General features: G+C 45.3%; 1 protein-coding gene across 4 annotated transcripts in view; it reads left to right on the top strand.

Moving 5' to 3' along the window:
* The window catches only part of cita (citron rho-interacting serine/threonine kinase a), a 278,500-nt gene that overhangs the window by 81,217 nt on the left and 172,490 nt on the right, over window positions 1–24,793 (top strand). For all 4 annotated transcript variants that reach the window (XM_038792114.1, XM_038792104.1, XM_038792084.1 and 1 more), the window contains exons 12-13: window positions 12,480–12,585; window positions 22,840–22,983. In XM_038792114.1, coding sequence (XP_038648042.1) covers window positions 12,480–12,585; window positions 22,840–22,983 — 250 coding nt within the window. The remainder of the gene's footprint in view (window positions 1–12,479; window positions 12,586–22,839; window positions 22,984–24,793) is intronic.

The following is a 24,793-nucleotide window of genomic DNA, read 5'->3' as shown; positions in this document are numbered from 1 at the left end:
TGGCACTAAAGCAATTTTGGACACCTATCGTTATTCATCCGGTGCAATGGGATTGACGCCAGGCATGACTTGGTTTGACCACACTTTGAATACTGCCTGTAGTTCTGGTCATCTTTACTATAAAAAGGATATGCAGGCACTGGAGATGATGCACAGAAAGTTTACGTGGATGATAGCAGAAATGCGTGGGTTTCTCAGGAAAAGATTCTCAGGAAATGTCCTTGAATCCTTGTTGAATAAGGGTGCCGCATTTGCCACTTTCTAATTCAATCATACCGTCCCTGTGTCTAGGGAAGATTGGATGATTATGGCAAGCCCTTCTGTCACCTCCACTCCCACTCCTTTAGCAACCTGGGATCCAAGCCATATTACTTATCCACTCTTGAGCATAATCAGCCTTTCCAGTACATCCTGCCTATCAGTTTTCACCCCATCTATTGCATCTACTATTCCTGTCTCCACTTCTACTGATTACTTTGTCACTATCTTCTTCCTTCATAAAAACCGGCAGGATGAGCGGGGGCGAGAGTGGGGGGGGGGGGGGGGGTCTCATTCAATGTTCGATCAAGCGCCTGCAGCCTGATGGCACTGCTGAGCAATGCACAACTGTTGGCCTCTGATCAGCCAATGGTTCTTGGAGCAAAGATTGTTGCCCTGGGGTCCTTGATTCCTGGGAAAGGCCTGCCATTGCCAGTTAAGTGTCTGATTGGTGCTTAATGCAGCAAACCTTTCTGAAAGTAGGTTATGTGGGGCTCTCGCCAGTTCTCTAGCTGGTGAGCTAGACCACCCCGTCAGCTACATTAAATACTGCCAATGGGTCTACTGGACAGTTCTATTCGTGGACTTTTGGAAGGAGGTAGAAAAGACCTGTTCAGGATTGGGGACTGTAAGGTTAAATGTTATAAAAACCTGTTCAGGATTGGGGACTGAGGTTAGATGTTGTGAAGGACCTGTTCAGGATTGGGGACTGTGAGGTTAAATGTTGTGAGAGGGAAGAGTTCCAGAGGTGATGAGGCCAATGGCAGCCAGTGAAGCAGATGCTTGATGCTCTTGGATGGGATTGTGGTCCAGGCGGACTTTGGAAGAGGTGCCAGAGAGTTGTCATTCAACCTCCATAAGGTTAGAGATCTGTTTGCCAAACAGCAGTAGAACTGCCCTTGTCAAGCAGGTTTAGTGACCACGTCAAACTGGACCTGAAAGAATAATGCTGTGGGTTGGAATAAGTGAGGAGACTAGAGAAATAGCGATGGTTGCTGTCTTGCTGACCATTCCCAATAAAAAGGTCTCTAGCGAGTGTAAGAATTCACTTGTATGGTATAGTGCATACTCAGCACTAACTACATTTGTGGGCCTTGAACCTACAGCCGGCTCACTGAGAGGTGAGGGTGCTACGAAATGAGCCAAGGTGGCAAGATCTGATGTATGAACCTGGAAAAGTGTGCAGTGTTGAATTCTGATTAGAGATATAATGCAGAACATAATTGTTAGGTGAAATAAGGTGATTGGACCCATTATGGAATATGCTTCAACTATATGCATGCAAGCATGAAGAGACCTGGTAATCAAACCTAGTATAAGGTAGCTCATTATGGGATGAAGTAATGTGATTGTCATGCAGAGGTTAGACCTGGCATGATAACATTTGGTAAATTGTTTTGGAATGTAGCAATGGATCGATATGTTTAAAAAAAAACAATTTAATGGCCAATTAGTTTTGTTTCCAATTAAAGGGCAATTTAGTGTGGCCAATCCACCTACCCTGCACATCTTTGGGTTGTTGGGATGAAACCCACGCAGACATGGCGCGAATGTGCAAACTCCACACAGGCAGTGACCCAGAGCCGGGATCGAACCTGGGACCTCAGTGCCAGGCAGCAGGGCTAAGCACTGCACCATGCCGCCCTTCATGGATTAATATGTTGACTTGAGAACCTGGTATGCAGAAATGGAAACTTTAATGAAAGTAATCATGTAGTATTTCACATTAGCGTGTGTACATTTAACGTGTTTGCAGTATAGTGTAAAACAGTAGTAGACAGAGGAATTTCATACAATGGCAACCTAGGTATGAATCTGTAATGTAGTAAACTGATAGGACTTGGGATGTAAATGCAAGTTATGCAAGTGCCATTTTCTTAATTTTAAAGAATTAAAAATAGGGCATAATATAGTTTGATTGCGGGTTAGTGAATGCTCATTCTTGTTGTGCAAACTTTCAGTTGCATTCTTCCTTTCTAATCATTTGCATATTTAATCCATTTATCATTTGCAATCGGAACAGATTGGAGGTTAAGTTATTTAACGTTTGTGGTGAGTGAGAATTCTATTGAACATTAGTTATGATGTCTTTGGATGCTTTTCTCTGGATTGTAGTTGGATTCTGGTTTTATAGTATTCTGATAGGCAAACTCATTTGGTAATCAGGGTGCTTCTTTTCCTCTTTAGTAAGGCAAAATCAGGAAGATGAGTTGTTTGCCGTGTAAAGGTTTGGGCTGTAAGCGTCTATCAGCCCTTCCTTTTAAACAAAATATCCTCGTCATAGGAAGCAGACCAGTATGAAAGAGACCATTAAATAATTATGCTTCACCTGTGTCACCAGAGTCATTCTTTTTCTGAAATGCACTTTGAAAGATGACACTGTTGCTACGTGGACACACAGTTTTCAAGCCCACTATATGCAGATGACTTCTCCTGACACATACATACACACATTTTAATCGTCTTACCAGTGTGCTTCTGCCAGTGTGAGTGGAGTAGACCTGTGCTGGTAAGTAGAGTACATTTAGTAGTTGCACAGTGCATGTTGTCATTGTATATTACTGTATTTTACTGATGTCAAATTGTTTGAACCTGTTGAATTTGTAAGTTTACACGTGCCGAACTGTTTTTGATACCCTGCTTTAAAGCTAATCTACCCATTTTCTCTCTGTCTCTCAGAAAGAGGACATTTGATCCTCGTGTGTGAGCTACCAGTTAGTTCCGTACCCAATCTCTTTTCCTATTGCCATGTAGGGATTTTCCCCTTATCCAAAAGTTACCATTGAATCTCCTCCCACTGCCCTTGCAAGCAGTGCGTTCCAGATGACTGGCTCAGTGTTTTAAAATTAAAGATTTCTGCAGGACCTCTGGTGACGGGGACGGGCTGAATAGTGCACACCAGGTAGCTCTCCTCCATATGACAAAAATAGACGCTTTTGGCCGAATTTACCCCGCAAAATCAGAATTAAACATCCCCTCGCCCTCAACAATAGTACAAACAACAAAAATGCCAGGAAGCGACAGCTTGAGAGGCCGCAGGAACATCAGGAACTGCGGCAGGGGTAGGAGCAGCGAGCATGTGGGTTGACAGACCCACAAGGCGAGGGGTCCTTGGCCGCCCCTGAGAGAGGGAGACAACAATAAGGCCAAGATGAAGGAGACAGTCAAGGTGGCGGAGGTGTGAGTCAGCATGAGGTGGAAACTGGAAGCCCAGGGGAGCAGAATCGAGAGCTGGAAAAGGCGTTAATGGATTAGGGTGACAGGTATCAAGGCTGAGATCAAGAGGTTGGTGGTGACCCAGGGGAGCCTGTAAGGGAAGATCGAGGATCAGGAGAATTGATCGAGGAAGCAGAATATTTGGATAGTGGGCCTGCCAGAGGGGATCAAGGACAGGGATCCAACTGACTACGTGGCTCAAATGATGGGCAGCCTGGTTGGGAGGGACAATTTTCCCAAACCGCCAGAGATCGACAGGGCTCACGATCGCTCCAACGGGAGCCCAGAGCCGGGAAGCAGCTGAGGGCGATAATAGCCAAGCTGCACAAAGGATCATTTGCTGGGGTCGACTGACGAGGGCATGCAACTGGGAGGGACTAAAATAAGAGTATACCAGGACATTGGGGTGGACCTGGCAAAGCGAAGGGCCGAATTTAACCAGACAAATGCTGCCCTGTACAAGAGCAAGGTCAGATTTAAGATGTTATTCCCAGTCAGGCTCTGGGTAACTTACCAGTACAATGAACATTATTTTACTGCCCTGGCACACACGGACGAGTTTGTCCCTAAGAATGGTCTGGACAGGCATCCAAGACAGGTAGCAGTACTGTCCCCCCTGCTCTTTGCACTGGTGATTGAACCGCTGGCCATGGAGTTGAGGGAGTCAGGGAAGTGGAGGGGTCTGGTGTGGGGTGGGGAGGAGCACCGGGTATCGCTGTATGCGGACGACCTGCTGTTATATGTGGCGGACCCAGAGGGGGGAATGCCGGGGGTGATGGAGCTGTTAGTGGAATTTGGGGGCTTCTCGGACTATAAGCTGAACTTAGGAAAGAGCGAGGTATTTGTAGTGCACCCGGGAGATCAGGAGGGGGAATTGGGAGGCTCCCCTTCAGGAGGGCAGTGAAGAGTTTCAGGTACCTGGGGGTTCAGGTGGCCAGGAGTTGGGGGGCTCTTCATAAGCTTAACTTCACCAGACTAGTGGAACAGATGGAGGAGGAATTTAAAATGTGGGACATGGTGCCGCTATCGCTGGCGGGCAGAGTGCAATCCGTCAAAATGACAGTTCTCCCGAGGTTCTTGTTCCTCTTCCAGTGCTTGCCCATCTTTATCCCTAGGGCCTTTTTTAAAAGGGTGACCAGCAGCATCATGGGATTTGTTTGGGCGCATGGCACCCCGAGGGTGAAGAGGGTCTTCTTGGAGCGGAGTAGAGATGGGGGGGGGGGGGGGGGGGGGCTGGCGTTGCCCAACCTCTCTGGGTACTACTGGGCGGCCAACGTGTCGATGGTGCGTAAGTGGGTGATGGAGGGTGAGGGGGCAGCATGGAAACGGATGGAGAGAGCGTCCTGTGGGGATACAAGCCTGGGGGCCCTGGTAACGGCGCCGTGGCCGCTCCCTCCCACGAGGTATACCACGAGTCCGGTGGTGGCGGCTACCCTTAAGGTTTGGGGGCAGTGGAGGCGACATAGGGGAGAAGTGGGGGGCTCGATGGAGGTTCCGTTAAGGGGGAACCATAGGTTCGTCCCGGGGAGCATGGATGGGGGATTTTGGGGATGGTATAGAGCGGGCATTAGACAGCTGAGGGATCTGTTTATCGACGGAAGGTTTGCGAGCCTGGGGGAGTTGGAGGAGAAATTTGTGCTCCCACCGGGAAACATGTTTAGATATCTGCAGGTAAAGGCATTTGCTAGACGGCAGGTGGAGGGATTCCCTGCGCTCCCCGCGAGGGGGGTGAGTGACAGGGTGCTCTCGGGGGTCTGGGTCGGGGAGGGGAAGATATCCGATATCTACAAGCTTATGCAGGAGGTGGAAGAGGCGTCAGTAGAGGAGCTGAAAACGAAGTGGGAGGGGGAACTGGGGGAACAGATCGAAGACGGGACATGGGCTGATGCCCTGGAGAGGGTAAATTCTTCCTCCTCGTGTGCGCGGCTTAGCCTCATCCAATTCAAGGTGCTGCATAGGGGCCACATGACTGGGACGAGGATGAGTAGGTTCTTTGGGGGTGAAGATAGGTGTGTCAGGTGCTCGGGGAGTCCAGCGAACCATGCCCATATGTTCTGGGCATGCCCGGCACTGGAGGAGTTCTGGAAGGGGGTGGCGAGGACGGTGTCAAGGGTGGTGGGATCCAGGGTCAAGCCAGGATGGGGACTCGCTATCTTTTGGGGTTGGGGTAGAGCCGGGAGTGCAGGAGGCGAAAGAGGCCGGTGTGCTGGCCTTTGCGTCCCTAGTAGCCCGGCGAGGGATTTTGCTACAGTGGAAGGACGCGAGGCCCCCAAGCGTGGAGACCTGGATCAATGACATGGCGGGCTTCATTAAGCTTGAGAAGGTTAAATTCGCCCTGAGAGGATCGGTGCAAGGGTTCTTTAAACGGTGGCAACCTGTCCTTGACTTTCTGGCTCAACGATAGGGTACTGGGACAGTAGCAGCAGCAACCCGGCGGGGGGGGAAGACGTTGATTATGTTTGCTTATTTTATTTAAATTTGATTTATTTAATTTAAATTTATGGTTAAGTTCTCTTGTTGGGGTGGGGGGAGTGTGATACATGTGATGTTACGGTATGGGGGGAATTGTGGGTGTTATGGGGCTGTTAGTTGCATATTACTGCTTGTTGCTATACTTGTTATATTTTTATATTTTCTGTAAAAAATTCCAATAAAAATTATTTAAAAAAAAAAAGACAGGTAGCAGTGAGGAAGACACAGTGAAAACGAAAGGAAGAAATGGACAATTTTGAGCGGGGGGGGGGGGGGTTGCTGCATTGCAACAGCGACATTGCGGAGGGTGTGGGTGAAAGGCAGGGGGTCTAGACAGAAGTGGGGGGTACAGGGGAGGGGAGGGCAGAAGGGGGAACCAAAACCACAGGGGGAATATAACGATAAGGAGGGGTGGAAGGTTCCAGACTGGCTCAGCAGGTCGATTTTGGAAATGTGGAACAAGATGGCACTGCAAGCGGCCAGGAGTGTCCCTGAACAAAGGGAAACCCAGGAGGGCAGGGGCTCACCCACATGGCGTACAGAGTTGGTGACCATGTTGGGTGGCCCCCGGACAAAGCGAAACCCTGAGGTGTAGGGGCTCAGCCTCATGGTGTGAACGGTGACCGTAGTCATTCTGGATGGCCCATTAGCAAAGGGAAACTCCGGACTGCAGGACCTCATCCACAAGGTAAGTATGGTTGATCCCGCAGTAAAAGGGGACAAAACTCCCCCCATCAGAATAGTCACCCGGAATATCAGGGGACTCAACTGCCCAGAGAAAAGACCCAGAGTCTGCGCCCACTTGAAAGCCGACACAGTCTTCCTCCAAGAGAAACACTTGAGGGGATGGGTGACACGGTACCACAGTGGGTAGTACTGTTGCTTCACAGCACCAGGGTCTGCGGAGTATGCACGTTCTCCCGTGTCTGTGTGCGTTTCCTCCGGGTGCTCCGGTTTTCTCTCTCAAGTCCCGAAAGACGTGCTTGTTACGTGAATTGGATATTCTGAATTCTCCCTTAGTGTACCAAAACAGGCGCCACAGTGTGGCAACCATAGGATTTTCACAGTAACTTCATTGCAGTGTTAATGTAGCCTACTTGTGACAATAATAAATATTATGATGTTGAGGATGGTGATGAGGACGACGACGACGGCAACCGCCACCACGTAGACATGCACTGACTGATAATGGAGCGAGACTTTAACTGTACAGGATCCAAGGACAGACAGATCAAACCCCAGATCAGGGAAAATGGCAGGCATGGCTAGGGAACTAGGAACGTTTATGGAACAGATGGGGCCAGTGGACCCATGCCAGTTCATGCACCCGGATGAGAAGGAATTTTTGTTTTTCTCGCCAGAACATAAGGTGTACACCCGCATCGCCGACTTTGTAGTGGGAAAATCAGTGCTTCCAGAAATAGCAGAAGCGGAATACCCTGCCATCGTGATCTTGGAACACACTCCACATTACAAGGATGTGAGGTTGTAGATGGACCATGGCCAACGTCCCACGTGCGTGTCGGACACGACCCTCTTGGCTGACAACAGTCTTCTGCCAAAAAAAATCATAGGCCATAGGCGAGTACGTAACTAACAACCGGAATGGGGCTGTCTCACCTGAAGACTGTGATTTAGGGGAAAAAATAATTGCCTGTAAGGCTTGCAGATATAGGAAAGAGAGGGCAGCTAGGCAACAACTGATAGACTCCATTCTGGAGGTCAACAGGCGGTACTCTTGAGGCCCCGACCGCACAGCTTCTGGCAAGGAGGAAAAAGCAACAATGGACCCAGGAAAGCAGTGCACCAACTCCGCCAGACAAGGGACCTTTTACAAGCATGGAGAAAAGGCTAGCCATCTGCTGGCTCACCAGCTGAGAAAGCAGGCAGCCACGAGGAAATAGCCCAGGTGAAGGGTAATCGAGGCAGATTGATAGCTGAACCAAAAGAAGTCAACAAAGCATTTGAGGCCTTCTACGGGGGACTGTACACCTCTGAATCCTCCGATGGGGATTTGGGGATCGGTTCCTCGATGGACTGGACATGCTAGTCATAAGGAACGATAATCGGAGAGAGCAGAGGCACCTTTGGATTGGGAGAGGTCATGGAGAGCATCAGCTCCATGCAGGCGGAGAATCGGTTTCCGGTGGACTTCTACAAAACATTTGCGACGGCACTGGCCCCACACCTGCAGGAAACATTCGCAGGTTCACCAGCGAGAGGCACCCTGCCTCCAATGCTAAGACGGGCCACCATATCGCTGATACCCAAAAAGGACAAAGACCCGATAGAGTGAGGATCATACAGATCCATTTCGCTGCTCAATGTGGACGCGAAAATGCTCGCAAAAGTCCTGACTAAGAGGGTGCAGAACTGCGTACCAGAGGTGGTTGCAGAAGACCAGACAGACTCGGTTAAGGGTAGACAGCTAACTGCGAACATCAGGCGCCCGCTGAAGTGATAATGACCCCATCCGGCAAGAGAGCACCAGGGGTCCTGAAAACAGGCCTGGGGGAGAAAGGGGATGGGTCCAACAACAATAGGGTTGGGAGGTGGAGGGAAGGCACCACCCATTTGTAAAAAACCAAATAACTGCCAATTGTGCAGTGAAGGGTCCAGAAAAAGACCCTGAAACGAGTGTTTGGGAAGTTACCCTTGCTGCTTGTATGTAAAAACCTTCACTAAAAACATTAAACAAAAATAATATTTCTTCATGCTGCCCCTGGGTCTTTTGTCAATTGCCTTGTATCTGCACACTCTAGTCCTCCACTCTCATGCCATTGCAAATGGTGTGCTTTATTTACCCTACCAAAACTATCCACAATTTTAACACTTTATCAAGTTTCCTCAACTTCTATCCTCGAAGGCAAACAACCCAAGCTGCTTCAACATAACTGAAATTCCACATCCCTGGTAGCCATTGAGGACGTCTCTTCTGTACCCTCCCAAGATCTTCCGAATGGTGCCCAGAATTGAACACAACACTCCCATCCGAGGTCTAACAGGTCTTTTCTAAACATAATTTCATGCCTTTATGCGATATTTGGATATTAGTAAAGCCTAGATCACAGAATCATATAGAGTCATAGAATTTACAGTGCAGGAGGCCATTCGGCCCATCGAGTCTGCACCGCTCCCCGGAAAGAGCACCCCACCTAGCAACCCCACCTAACTTTTGGGCAATTTAGCATGGCCACTCCACCTAACCTGCACATCTTTGGACTGTGGGAGGAAACCCGAGCACCCGGAGGAAACCCATGCAGCCAAGAGGATAAAATGCAAACTCCACACGAGGCCGGAATTGAACCCGGGTCCCTGGAGCTGTGAGGCAGCAGTGCTAACTATTGTGCCACCATGCCCCAATGATGTTTCTTTTTTAAAACCGCGGTCTCGAGTTGCATTGCAACTTTCAAAGATTTATGTACATACACTTCCAGGCCTCATCTGCTCTTACCTCTCCTTCAAAATGATATTGCTTCCTCATTCTTTCAATCAAAATGTCTCATTTCACATATGTGTGAGTTATAATTTATCTTTCATGTCCTTCCCTTTTACTAGTATGTTTATGCCTTCATGAAGCAATTTAACTTGGCCAATCCACCTACCCTGCACATCTTTGGGTTGTGCGGGTGAAACCCACGCTAACACGGGGAGAATGTACAAACTCCACATGGACAGTGACACAGAACCAGGATCGAACCTGGGACCTCGGGGCTGTGAGGCAGCAGTGCTAACCATTGCACCACCGTGCTGCCCAAAGTCATTTATTTCTATCCTTTTGTGGTATGCTGGAATTGTTGGCAAGGCTGGCATTTGTTGCCATCTCTAATTACCCTTGAAAAGGTGTGAGCCATCTTAAACTGTAGCAGACCGCCTGGTGTGGGTACACCTGCACTGCTTATAGAAAGGGATTCCTAGGCATATGATCAAGAAACAGTGAAGGAACAATAACAAAATTTCAAGCCAAGGTGGTGTGTGACCTTGAGGGTAACTTCCTGGTGGTGGTATTCCTATGCACCTGCTGCCCTTGTCCTTCTTTATACAGACATCACAGATTTGGAAGATGCTGTTGAAGGAGGCATGAAGTTGTTGCAATGCATTTTGTGGATGCTGTCACTGTGTGCCTTTGGTAGATAGAATGAATATTTAAGATGGTGAACGGGGTGCCTATCAAATGGTTTGCTCTGGGTGGTGTCTGTGGTTAGAGCTGCACGGTGTCTGGCAATGTGGAGAGCATTCCATCTCACTCCTGACTTGTAGATGGTGGATAGACTTTGGGGAGTCGGGAGATGGGTTACTCGCTGCAGGGTTCCTAGCCTCTGGCCTCTTGTAGCCATGTTTATATGGCTGGTCCAGCCACGTATTTGGTCAATTCCAATCCCCAGGACATTGATGGTAGGTGATCCTGCAATATTATTAAGAATTTATAGTGCAGAAGGAGGCCACTCGGCCCATCGAGTCTGCACCGGTCCACAGAAAAAGCACCACACGTAAGCCCACACTTCCACCCACCCCATCCCAGCAACCCCAGACAACCTCTTTGGACACTAAGGACACCGAACCTGCACATCTTCACACTGTGGGAGGAAACTGGCGCACCCGGAGGAAACCCACTTAGACACTGGGAGACACTCCGCACAAACAGAATCCCAAGCCAGGAATCGAACCTGGGACCCTGGAGCTGTGAAGCAACAGTGCTAACCACTGCTACTGTGTCGCCCTGTAGTAATGTTGTTGAATGTTAAGGTGCAATGGCTCGATTCTTTCTTGTTAAAGATGGTCATTGCTTGGTATTTGTTTGGCGCAGATGTCACTTGCCACTTATCAATCCAATCATGAATACTGTCGAGGTTGTGTTACACATAGGCACAAAATGCTTCTGAATCTGAGGAGATGCAAATTAAAAATTCTGCAATCATCAGCGAACATTGCACTTTTACTTTATGATGGAAGGAAGACCATGATGTGCAGCTGAAGATGGTTGGGCCCAGGACTCTACCCTGAGGAATTCCTGCAGTGATGTCCTAGGGCTAAGACGTTTGACCTCCATTGACTACTGCAAACTTCCTTTGCACTAGGTATGACACCAATTACTAGAGGTTACTAAACTCATCGTTTACCACAATTTCATATCACGTGCAACCGTGAGATATTGGCAACGAGTATTTCCTAACGTGTTAACAGCAGTATCTTGTTGGTTTGATGAGATTTATCTTCTCTCCTAGAATAAACCAGTCAATTTTTAAGGTAGTGAATCTAACATTACTCCGACTGAAGCAATGTATATGTTGCCAATAACTCATCTCAGTACTTGGTCATAGCACATATTTTACCTGGCTACCAAAATGTGAACATAATGGTCATGCCAATTGTTCTTTTTCACTCCAGAGCTTTTGAAATAGGCATGCTAAATGACAGTGCCGGCTTCTGAGGTCGAATGACCATAATTATAATGGGTATATCACTCTCGTGATTATGGTACTCTACCAAGTACCTAGACAGAGTTAGAATTCCATGATTACAAATTGTGAAATAGACTAGCACAAGAAAATGATAACCATGAAAGTTGTCAAATTGTTAACAAAAATTCAACTGGTTCACTAATCCTAGTCAGATCTTTGCTATCTCAAACTGTGTGATTGAACCTTTTTCTCCATCATCAGCAGGTGGTAAAAACCAACACTAAAGAAGGTCAACCAAAATCATCTTGGTACATCTGGGGTTGGCAATAATTGAGACCTGATAATGTCACCTATGTCATAATAAAGTAAAAAATGCTTGAGGCCATTGCCATGAGTCACGCTAATCCACTGACCCTTGGCCTTCTATCAAACTCCATTGAGCAGGTGTGGATGTTATAATTACCTGGTCTGGAATCATCATTCCGATTGTTGATAATTTCAATACGATAAACTTTGAATAAACAGACTGAACTGGGTTCCATTGATGTGGTAGATCTTTGCTTTGTCTCTCAAAATTGATGTCTCGTGCTTGATGTTCTTCCCCATTGCACTTGGATTTGCAGTTTATCTGCTGAAGCATGATTGAAAGTTTCAGTGATTTCACTTTTACTGAGTGGTAAGGTAAGCTATTAGTCCAAGATTGATTCTTCCACAATCAGTATAGATAGCAGGGTGCAGCTTTACAGTTAAAACATATTGAGCAATATAAAATGCCAACTGCAGCATGTTGTGTCTGATGGGTTTAATGATCCTGATGGCAGCAGCAGCATAACTCTGGGCTCTGATGGTGAGCGACCTTCTGTCATCTGGCTTGGGATCATGGTTGTGCTTAGATTTTAGTGCAGACTTTTTTGCCAAATGGTGTAATTGACCAGGATCCATATTTCTCACTCACTCTGATCTCTTCCTCCTCCTTTTCTTCCTCCCACAACTTCAGTGTTAAGTGAGTTACGTACCACCACATGAACAAATTCTGGCCATCTACATTTATAGTTGCCCTCAGTGTATTTAAAATCAATGAAGCACTGCGACTGAAACAAATTCCTAAAGTAATTCCATTCTTGTTTCCAGTTCAGTAACATCACGGATGGACTCTCCAGCCAAGACTAACTCTCTGGAAAAAAAACTGCTCTTAAAGAACAAAGAACTCCAGGAGACACAGGATACATGTCATAAGGTACACATGGCATAAATTACACCAGTTTTTCTTTTATCTGACTTGTTTTTGTACATTTGGCAGGGATAAAGGTTCCAGATTTCTCCTAACTGTTATTAGTTTGCCAGATGGATGACACTGCCTCTTTTTTTATTTTTACTCTTTTCCCACACGCCTACCTCACCCCCGCAGCCCTTGTTTGAGGTTTGTCATATTCTTTGCCATAATATTGGACATATATGTTCAGACCGTTGAGTGTGATCTCATAGTGAGCTACGCAGATTTTGTAAGTGTTCTTTATCTGCATTCATTTATGGGATGTGGGTGATATTGCTCGGTCTGCATTTACCGCCCTTCGGAAAGTGGTGGTGAGTTGCCTTCTTGAACCGCTGCAGTCCCTGAGGTGTAGGTACACTCAAAGTGCTGTTAGGGAGGAAATTCCATGATCTTGACCCAGCGACAGTGAAGGAATGGCCGATATATTTCCAAGTCGGGATGGTGGGTGACGTTGAGGGGAACCTCCAGGTGGTGGGGTTCTCAGGTATTTGCTGCCCTTGTCCTTCTAGATGGGAGTGGTCATAGATTTGGAAGGTGCTACCTCAGGAACCTTGATAAGTTCCTCCAATGCATCTTGTAGATGGTACACACTGCTGCCACTGTTCACTGGTGGTGGAAGGATTGAATGTTTGTGGAAGAGGTAGCAATTGAGCGGGCTGCTATGTACTGGGTGGTGTTGAGATTCTTGAGTGCTGTTGGAGCGGCACTCATCCAGGCAAGTGGAGAGTATATCAGTGCATTCCTGACTTGAGCCTTGTAACTGTGGACAGGCTTTGGGGTTAAGGAGGTGAGTTACCAGCCACAGGATTCCTAGTCTTTGACCTGCTCTGGTAACCACACTACTTATATGGCTAGTCCAGTTCTGTTTCTGGTCAACAGTAACTCCCAGAATGTTGATTGGGGGTGGATTCCGTGATGGTAATGGCATTGAATGTCATGGGGCGATGGTTAGATCCCCTCTTCGTGGAGATAGTCATTAGCTGACATTTGTTTGGCGCAAATGTAACTTGCCACTTGTCAGCCGAAGCCCGAATATTGTCCAGGTCTTGCTGCATTTTGACATGAACTTCTTCAGTATCTGAGGAGTCGCCAATGGTGCTGAACATTGTGCAGTCATCCGCAAACATCCCCGTTTCTGATCTTCTGATGGGAGGATGGTTATTGATGAAGCAGCCGAAGATCGTTGGGCCTAGGACACTAACCTGGGGAACTCCTGAAGTGATGTCCTGGAGCTGAGAGCTCCAACCACCACAACCATCTTCCTTTTGTGCCAAGTATGACTCCATCCAGTAGAGTGTTTTCCCCCTGATTCCCATTGATTCCAGTTTTGCCATGGCTCCTTGATGTCATACTTAGACACATGTTACATATCCGATGTTGAGGGCACTCTTACCTCACCCTTGAAGTTCAACTCTTTTGTCCATGTTGGAACCAAAGCTGCAATGAGGTCAGAAGCTGAGTGACCCTGGCGAAAACCCAAAGTGAGCATCCGTAAGTAGGTTATTGCTAACTAAGTGCTACTTGATAGCTCTGTTCTATCACTTTACTAGTGATAGAGAGTTGACTGATGGAGCGCCAATTGGCCGGGTTGCATATGTTCCGCTTCTTGTGTACAGGTCATACATGGGCAATTTTCCTGCATTGCCAGGTAGATGCCAGTGCCATAGCCATAGTGAAACAGCTTGGCGAGGGGCACAGCAAATTCTGGAACACAAAATATAATTCTAGTTAGAAAATTTTCAATTTATAACATACAAAAAGGTCAAGCAGCAACGTACAATTTTTAATAAAACTATCCCCACCCCCAGGCCCGTCTTTACCGTGATTACCCAGAACACTCCCCCCTCCCAGCCCCTTCTCCCCCATACCCCTCTTGACTAACCGCCCCGCCTAATTGCTGACTACCACCAGCTCCTTAAAGAAGGTTAAAACGCTGCTACCTAGACTAAAGCCCCTCCTCTGATCACCTTATGGGCATCCTTTAACTTTTCCAAATGCAGGAATTCCAACAATTCCCCCAACCATGCTGAAGCCTTAGGTGGCGTTGATGCCCTCCATCCGAGCAGGACTTGCCTCCGGGCTACTGGAGAGGCAAAGGCCAAGACATCGGCTTCTTCCCACCCTGCATCCCTGGCAAGCCTGTCACATTGGGAAGATAACCACCATTATGCACAACTCCACTCTAACTTCCAGAATCTCTGATATTGTCACGAAGAAGGAAGCCCGAAACTTAACCAACTTAGTGAGTGGTTCACCGGCCCCTTCAAGCAACGCTCACATCTATCCTCTACACCTGGAAAGAAGCCACTCATATGTGCCCTGGTCATGTGAGCCTTATGTACAACTTTAAACTGAATCAAACTCAGTCTTGCACCCAAGGAAGTAGAATTGACCCTATGCAGCACCTCATTCCACACTCTTCCTCCCATTTCCCCTTTACTTCCTCCAGCGAATCCCTCTCTTGCTCCATTAATTGCCCATACATATGTGATATCCTCCTTTCCCCTATCTTGTCAAAAGACAGCGCCTTCACATTCTCCACGTGTTTGCGTGGGTGTCACCCTCACAACCCAAAGATGAGCAGGTTAGGTGGAATGGCCATGCTAAATTGCCCATTAATTGGGAAAAAATAATAATTGGGTACTCTAAATTTATTGAAAAAAAGACTGCCTTATCCTTAAGAGAAGATGCCAGTAATCGTGGAAATAAAAAGAGTTCCTTTTGTACAAAGTTCCGTACCTACAAATATCTAAAAACATTCTCTCCCAGGGGTTGGCAGTATGGGTTAACAATCACGAGCTTTCGGAGCGCAGCTCCTTCATCAGGTGAGTTCATCACTCACCTGACGACGGATCTGCGCTGTGAAAGCTAGAGATTCCAAACAAACCTCTTGGACTTAAACCTGGTGTTGTAAGACTTTTTACAGTTACTGGGAAAGTAGACATCGCTGCCTTTTGTTCCTATACGACCGAAAATATCCCGCACCTAATGTGTTGGTACGGACGCTCGCAGTGGTGGCCCTGTACATCAGCCTAATCCATGAAATGAATTTAGGCCCAAAGCCAAAGCACCCCAGTACCTCAAAAAGGCACCGCCACTCCACCCAGTCAAACGCTTCTTCACGTCCATCGGATCCCAACAGGGGCGTCAGCAACACACTCAAAAACCTTCTAATGCTGACAACTGCCAACCCTTAACAAAACCCATCTGATTCTCAGAAATCACCCCCAGCAGGTACCCCTCCAAATAAGTTATCAACATCTTAGCCAATAGGTTTGCATCAGCATTCAACACCGAAATGGGCCAATATGATCCACACTCCATGGGGTCTTTATCCTTTTTCAAGATGAAGGAGATTGATGCTTGCGCCAGTGTGGCCGGCAACAACCCTCGGAATAGAGAATCGTCAAACATGTCTCAACAGCTGTGGCCCCAACACAGTTGCAAACTGTTTATAAAATTCCTTGGGGAACCCGTCCAGGCCCGTTGCCTTCCATGACTGCATAGAACAAATATATTTTGTAATTTCCTCCAGCCTGAGCGGCGCCTCTAACTCCTGTCCTCTTTCCCTATCCATCACCGGAAAGACCAACCCATCCAGAAACTGTCAAGTTTTCCTCCAGAGGCTCAGATTTGTATAGCCTTCGGTAAAAGACCTCAAATACCTCATTGATTTTCTGGGGCAGAAACCAACACCCCCCCCCCCCCCCCCCCCCCTAACCTGAGCTATCACCCAAGAAGGTGCCTGCCATCTCAACTGGCCTTCTCCCTCTACTTGTAAAATGTCCTCGCATGATGAAGCTGGCTCACCGCCATCCCCATCAACACCAATTCAAACTCCACCTGGAGCTTCTTCCTCTCCACTAACAACTCTGCCGTTGGGGCAGCAGAGTATTGGCAGTCCACCTCCAGGATGGATCTACCAACCTTCATCTCTCCACCCTAACAGACTTATCTCTATGAGCTTTGATCAAAATTAACTCCCCCTACTAAACAACTTCAGAACTTTGTGGGGCCTCCTCTTTCACTGAATTGTTTAATTGCCCACCACCATTCACAACTGGATGTGGCAGGATTGCAGAGCTTAGACCTGATCACTTGCTTGTGGAATTTTGCATTGTTTTGTAAAAGCATATATTATATTATATTATGCCTATAGTTTCTTTGATCGTACTTGCAGAGATTTGTCTCTTTCTATGTTGATCTTACCAATACTGTATTAATCCCAAATTTCCTGCAGTGCCCATTTGACATTGCCAGAATGTAAAAATTGGTATAAAAAGAGTGAACTCAAGGGCAGTATCGTGCATTCTAATTCTGTATTCTAAATGCCTGGCGTGATGGTTAAATTTATAATTGTTTCAGTCATGTCCAGTAAAGTTGATTAGAGAGCGAAACAGTCCATTTTCACATGCAGTAAGAGCTGGCCAACATTCAGGCTTGAGCTGATAATGGCATGTAACATTTGCAAATTGCCAGACAATGACCATCTCTAACAAGAACGACTAATTGTATTTCCTTGACATTTAATGGCATTACCATCATGGATCCCTCACCCCACCATCAACGTCCTGGGGGGTCACTGTTAACCAGTAGCCTATCTGAACCACCCAAATCAATACTGTAACTACAAGATCAGATCAGAGGCTAGGGAATCCATTTGTGAGTAAATCACCTCGTGACTTCCCAAAGCCTGTCTGCTTTGGCGAGGCACAAGTCAGGAGTATGGAATATTATTCACTTGCCTGGTTGTTCAAATCCAACCCCACACAAGAGGTTCAATGCTGTACCATCCAGGACAAAGCAGCCTGCTTGATTGATACATCATCCACCACTTTGTTTCACCATTGGTACATACTGGCCGCAGTGTGTACCATCTACAAGGTGCACTGCAGCAACTTCAATAGCACCTTCCAAACCTGTAACCTATACCACCTAGAAAATGCTTGGGAACACCATGCCTGACAAACCCCCCTCCAAGTGCACACAATCCTGACTTGGAACTACATTTCCATTCCTTCTTTGTCACCAGAATAAATTCCTGGAGCTCCCTGACAGCAGTATGGGTGTATTTACATCGGATGGACTTTAATGGTTCAAGAAGGTAGCTCACTTCCACCATATCAAGGGCAATTAGGAATACACAATAAGTGCTGGCCTTTTCAATTACATTAACATCCCATGGATAAATTAAATATATGGGAACACATTTGAATTTAAAAAAAAATTAATTAAAAATAATCAAACTTACTAATAAGGTAATCGTGCAATTAATTAGTAAGCTCAAACGTGTAATATTAAGAAACTGAGTTTGGAAAGTAGCTACAACTGCTTCACAGTTGTTCATACAACCATCTTCCTCATTGTATTGCTGAATTAGACCACCATTTATTTTGATTGATAATTGCAAAATCGCACCACCCCCAATGACTCAATCTCCACCTCAGAAAATCTCACAATAACAAAAAGGTAAGTACTCTGCAGTTGTCCTTTAGTTACTTAAAGGACTTAAGTGGTAGAATGAAAAGTCACAGCCATATTTATTTCTCGATGATCTATATATTAATACAGTTCTATGGGGAATGCTCTGGATCTTGCAATTTGTGCATTTAGATTGAATGTTCTTTATCATGGTGATGGAGGAGGTAGTAAGAAAACTTCTGTCGGCTAGAAATAAATAAAGAGGAGGCACTTGTGCCCATTATCTCGATGTCTGAGTGCTTACCCTGTTTTGGCCCTCATCTCCTTAAATCCATGGGCTACAACCTGGAACTAATATAATGGACACCTGGCTTAGACATTTGCTGCTATATCTGGGTGGACCACATGAAGAACTATTGGATCCTGCTCTCCTGTGATATCTGCTTACTATTTTGGGAACATCCTGGAATGTAGTAGTAATCGCTGCTTCTTCACTTAAAGCCATCTTCTTAAGCCCATCTCTCCTGTTACCTTCACTCACATCTCCAATTACAAGTGTGAGGAGTTCATGAATTTTTTTGTTATTAAGATTAAAACCACCATAACAACTGCCTGCCCCCCCCCCCCCACAAAACCAGGCCATATGTTTAAAGCTCCATCTGCCGAAACCCTGAACTTGTTTCTTTCTCTAGTTTCTGTGTGCTCCCTGAGCTAATCTTTATAAACATGAGATCCACTTCCCTGCTCTCAATTGGATTCCTCAAAAATTATTGGCGCCCACCTTTCCTTCCTGGCTGCCATGTTAGCTGATGCTGCTCACGGTTCTTTCACTTCAGGTTATTTCCTTCTCTTTTTTTTTCAAATCTGCCATCATCACCCCTTGCGTAAATAAACTGACCCTTCCGTCCTTGCCAACTATCGTCCCTCGTGCAATCTCCCTTTTCTCTCAAGTCCTTGAATATTTACGGCCAAGCAAATTTGTTCCCATCTTTCCTGGAACTCCTTGTTTGAAGCCCTCCATTCAAGTTTCCACCCCTGTTACAGTACTGTAATATTTTGTATGAAAGTCAGAAATGACATGAGTGGCTGTGAAAAGGCAAACTATACCCTGTGACCTTTTCTACCAGTGTGCGGCCTTGGACACAGTTGTCGCAAGATCCTTCTCCAATGCCTCCCAACATTAATCCAGCTGTGTGGGACTAGTGTGTATGTTGTGTAATTGTTGTGTTGTGGTTGTGTGTGCGTGCGTGCGTGTGCGTGCGTGTGTGTGTCAAGTATTGGGAAGACTGAAGCCATTGCTTTCAGACGCTCTAGCCCGCTTTTTCCTTTCAGGCACTCCTTAAAACTTAGCTCTTTGATCAAACCTTTTGATACGTTCTCTAAAATCATTTTAGGTGGCTTGGTGTCAAATGTTGTTCTATAATGTACCTCTGAAATACCTTGGGCTGTTTTTGCAAGTTATAGGTTCTATATAAGTGCAAGCTGTTGTTGTTATGCTTAAAGGTTGGTCATGCTCATTGTAGAAAAGCCACCCAATCTGGATGGATTTCATTCCAGATTGCTGAAGAAACTTGTGGAGGCTCTGGCCACAATCCTCCTTAAGAAGTGAGACTTCTGCCAGGGGACTGGAGGTTTGTAATGTTACACCCTGCTCAAAAAAGGGGAGAAGTACAAACTGGCGAGAATGAGTAACCATCCTGATGCCCATGATGGGCAAACTTTTAGAGAGAAGTACGCAACAATATTATTGACACTTGGAAAAGTATGGGTTAATAAGTGAAAGTTCCCACAAATTTCTTAAAGAATGTCGGGCTGGATTCACCGTCGGCATGATCCTCTACTTCGCCAGCAGTGCACTCAGGCCCGCGGATTTTCTGACTGCGTGGAGGTGCCCACAATGGGGAAACCCCATTGGCTGTCTGGTGGGGCAGAGGATCTCGCTGCCGGCGGGGGCATGCCGCACCAGAAAACGGGTGAGGCAGGACGGAGAATCCGACCACCACCCCCCTTGTCCTGTTTGACTAACTTAAGTCCTTTTGAAGTGATGGTGAAGATTAATGAGTGTGATGCGGTTGGTGTTAGCTGTATTGACTTTCTAAAATGTTTCAAGTGCTATATAATAGCCTTGTTAGCAAAATTGAAACCTTTGGATTAAAGGGACAGTGGTTGTGTGGGCACAAAATTGGCCAAGTGACAGTAATGGTGAATTGTTGTTTTTCGGAATGGAGGGAAGTGTGCAATGATGTCCTCCAAGTGTCAGTTTGTTAGCTTTACAGGCTGATCAACAACCTGATAGACAAAGGGTGGGATTTTTCAGCCATTCTCACTGGCACAATCTTTCGATCCCGCTGACGGCAATGTCCCCCGCCGTGGGTTCCCCGGCAGCGGAGAGTACGAACAACGGGAAACCTCCTTTTCAGAGACTAGAAGGTCCCGCCGTTGGCCAATGGTGGGCTGCCTCCACCACAAAGGATGGTTGTGTTCCGGGGGAGGGGAGAGAGAAAGAGACTCGGACAGGAATGCCAGCAACCGAACCCAGGAGTTGGTGTTGTGCCCACTCCTCTGTTTAATATAGATTAATGACCAGCATTTGGATATCTAAGACACAATTTCCATATTTGCAGATGACCAAACTCTGAATAAAACTCTGAGTAAATAGTAAGGAGTAGACCACATTTTCTGAAGAGTACCAAGGCTATGGGGAAGGTATGGTAGGTGCCACGATGAAGAGGCCAGAGAAAGCCAAGGTGAAATTTGATAAAGACCTTCAAAATCATGAATCTATTTGATAGAATAAATCCCAATGAACTGTTTCAAGTGGTGGCAGGTTTGATAACTAGAGGACATAGATGGCAAAACGATCGCAGGCAACATGAGGAAAAAGTACATTGTGCGCAGAGTTATGATCTGGAAATCACTGCCTGAAAGGTGACAGAAGCAAATCTAGTAGTAACATTCAAAAGGGGAATGGATAAATTCTTTAGGTAGGATCGCTTTCATTGCTGTGGTGGAAGAGCAGCGAAGTGAGACTAATTGGGTGGCTCTTCAGAGAGCTGGCACACACACAATCGGTTGAATAGTTGCTCCTGGACTATATCATTGAGTTGAAGGTGCACTGAAGGGAAACGTGGAAAAAGTATTTGGGTTAATGCTGCTGATTCTTCATAATATTTAAAATGATTTATAATAGTTGGAAATAAGAATTTATTTCTTCTCGAGGATTTATGAATAAAAGGGTCAGTTTCTGAAAGAAAACAGGTTTTCGATCTGAAAAATACAATTACTCTTCCATTTACGCGAATAGTCAATGACTACTCAGTCAGGAAAGCTGTGTGTGCTGACTTTTTGTGTCAGCATAGAGTAATGCAAGTGATTAGTTTCCGGGGGGACGTTTGTGTGCAGAGATGAATTTTTGTAAAATTAGCAAGAATCAGTTGCGTGTAAATTACCGTGGCACGAAAAATCAATGTAATGCTGTTCTTATGGCATAGTTACATTGGAAACTCCAGGCTCTTAACTTCCAGTTATCATGAATCTGTAACTTCCCATGGCCTGTGTAACTTATACAATTTTAATAATTATTAAGATTATGATTGCTGAGAACTAAATGTTGATCTGTACTTCAATAATCAATTTTCTACCTTGAGAATTTTGCTCATGATGGTGTGCTACAAAGAACAGTACAGCCCAGGCACAGGCCCTTCGGCCCACAAACCTGTGCCATCCACTTATTTAGATCTGCTACTTATTGCCCAAACAATCTATATCCCTCCATTCCCTGCCCGTTCATGTGTCTATCAAGATACATCTTAAATGTTGCTCTGCTGCCTTATTTCTAATACTTTTTTTCTAACTGATTTGCTACTAAATTTAATTTTGTAGTTCTTTGAGGAGATCGTATGAAAGACTTTATGGAAATACTAACTTTGATTTGTCGGCTGTTTTCTTCAATCCATATTTTGCTTATGCTGCTCCTTTTTGACAGATGAAGTCACCATCTTCAGTACTCTATTGCCTTCCTGCCAACTAAGATTAAGATAACTGGTCTCATGGTCAAGTTCTTGCTACTTAAATAGTGGAATCATACCACTGGTCTCCATTCACTGCCAAATGGTCTGTTTCTGAAATGTTGCTAATGATTTTTGCCAACAAATGCTAGCACCTCTATGTGTTGGACTTGTCACGTGGTAATTGCACACTTTTACCATATACTCTTTTGGTCAAGTAGTCATTAGGGAAATGTGTGCACTTTGAAGGTAATAGTGAAAACCCATGGGATGATACTTGCTATCAAAATAATGCATAGTGAGATATACCAATAATATTGAATGTTGCTGAGAGCGTGTTTTATGAAGGGGATATGAAACATAATTTTATAAAAGGTACGTCTGGAACACAACTTCAAATTAAATGTTAAATATGACAAGTTATGACATTTGAACAGAGGAACACCGGTTCAAATTGGTAAAAGGTATATGTAGAACTGAAGCAGAATTTCTTCACACACTGAGCAATTGGTTGATTTTCCAAGTAGGATCACATGCAAAGACCTTGGAATGATGGATGAGACAGTTGGGATATTGTAATGCAGGAAGGTCTGTAGGTGTTTTAGTGGATCAATAAGCTGAGTTAGACTCAATGGCCTCCTTCATCTTCACTTGTGAGTTGTAGCTAAAATAAGCAGAGTAGGAAATAGAATTTGAAGTGTAATACCAACTATCAATCAGAAATTTTGGATATGATGTGCATTTAAAGTTATCTCTGGTTGTCTATTTGATATTCTGTGTTTTTTTTTAGATGGATCAAGAAGTCACCCATTTGCATCGTAAAGTTTCTGAGCTGGAAACAGCACTTGAACAAAAGGATGTGGAACTTCAAGCATCTGAAACCCAAAAATCAATCATGGAGCAAGACCTAGCCACATACATAACAGAGTGCAGTGTACGTAGCAACAACTCTTTATTAGAGTGTGGCTATGAATAACTTACAAATTACTTCCATACACTAAGAGAGCGTCTATATTTTGGACACCCCTAAGTTTCCTTAGTCCCATGATTGACTGTCATGATCTCAGCTCTCTAGGCTCCCAGCTCTGGAATTCCCTCTTTCTCTCCTCCTTTAAGACTCCTTAAAATCTATCCGTTTAACCAAGCTTTTCGTTGCTTTTCCAAACATCATCTTCTATCACTTTGTGGCAAAGTTTGTTTGACTATGCTCTCGTGAAGTACCTTAGCCATTAGCGATATTGAAAGTACACAAAAAATGCTATTTCTTGTTGTACCATGCCTTTATTTGTAATCAAAAGAGGAAAGTATGTGGAGAATTTATGCATGTTTATAAATACATTTATAAGTATGTGGGAATAATATGTTTCCAGTAGGAAATGTATTTTTACCGCCGTAAACTGGCTCGGTTTGTCTTGCCATGGACTGAAATACTTCCCTTTTGGCTTGTATGCTTTGTGTTTGTGCAATCACAGAAATCTGTCTGGACTTTGTCATAATGGAAGCACCCTTATAATGAAATTTTGACTCTGTCTCTCTTTGTCTCTGTCTCTTTCTTTCCCTCTGTCCCTCCCTCTGTGTGTATGTTTGCGTATGTGTCTCTTTCTCTCTCTCTCTCTCTCTCTCTCTCTCTGTGTGTCTCTCTCTCTCTGTCTCTCTTCTCCCTGTCTCTCTTCTCCCTGTCTCTTTCCCCCCCCCCCCCCCCCCCCCCCATAGTCTCCTCAGATATGGAGAACTACTGCAGCAGAGCTTGACACAATTGAGCCTTGAGCACAATTACCTTGCAATCTATTTTGTGCACAATTCTCCTACAATCTATGGGCATATGATGTGCAACAGAAACACAAGTGCATGTGTTTGCCTTTCTCTAAGCCACAAATGTTGAGGCTCAATAGAGTTCTCCTTGGGATTATGGACTACGCACAATTTTCAGAATTGACCAGAGAATTTCTTGTCTGTATATGCTCATTCCATACTGTGCACCAAATTTACCCACTGAAATTTAGACAGAACCTTCCCAAACAACTTTTGTCAATATTATCACCTGATTTTAAGAACTTTTATCAATCATTCCAATGATTGACACCAGTGACTTTTATTGCAGTGTCCAGTTCTGAATGCCAATTTCAAGCTCCTGAGTAGTTGCTGTCATTGATAGATTCATTTTTCAGGCCTGATCTGAAGAATTGCGGAAAGAAGCATATCTCCAACTGCAGGTAGAGAAGAGAGCTAAGTTCAGAAATGTTTCTGGACCACATCCTCAAATCAACATCAGTCATTATAAATGTAAATCTCACCATCGGACCAGAGGCTGCCCTCCTCTTTGAGACCTGACTGGTGGTGATTTAACCTGAGGGTCACCATATCTCAGGTGAGGGGCAAGGTTAATAAGGCAGGGCTTTCATAAATAACTGGTACGGGAATTGAACCGGAGCTGTTGACGTTGCTCCACATCACGAGACAGAAGCCCAGCAAACTGAGCAAACCAACCCACCCTACTTGTTCAGTAAATGTTGAAGAACTTGAAATGTTACATGCTCTTCTGTTAATTACAATCAGAGCTTACTCACCCTGGTTTGCAGATTCTTTCTGGTACAAATGTAACACAGGAATAAAAATCAACGTGACTGAAATGTCAATTTTCAAATGCTCCCCAAACCAACATTTTCTTCATTATGTACAACTGGAAACGTAGTCAACTTGACAGTACTTGAAATACTGACTATGATTGTGATGGGATTCATGCA

Source organism: Scyliorhinus canicula, chromosome 1 (genome assembly GCF_902713615.1).
Source record: "Scyliorhinus canicula chromosome 1, sScyCan1.1, whole genome shotgun sequence".
Classification (NCBI taxonomy): domain Eukaryota; kingdom Metazoa; phylum Chordata; class Chondrichthyes; order Carcharhiniformes; family Scyliorhinidae; genus Scyliorhinus; species Scyliorhinus canicula.
The sequence above is the reverse complement of the archived record's forward strand: the minus strand, read 5'-3'. Positions and strand labels throughout refer to the sequence as shown.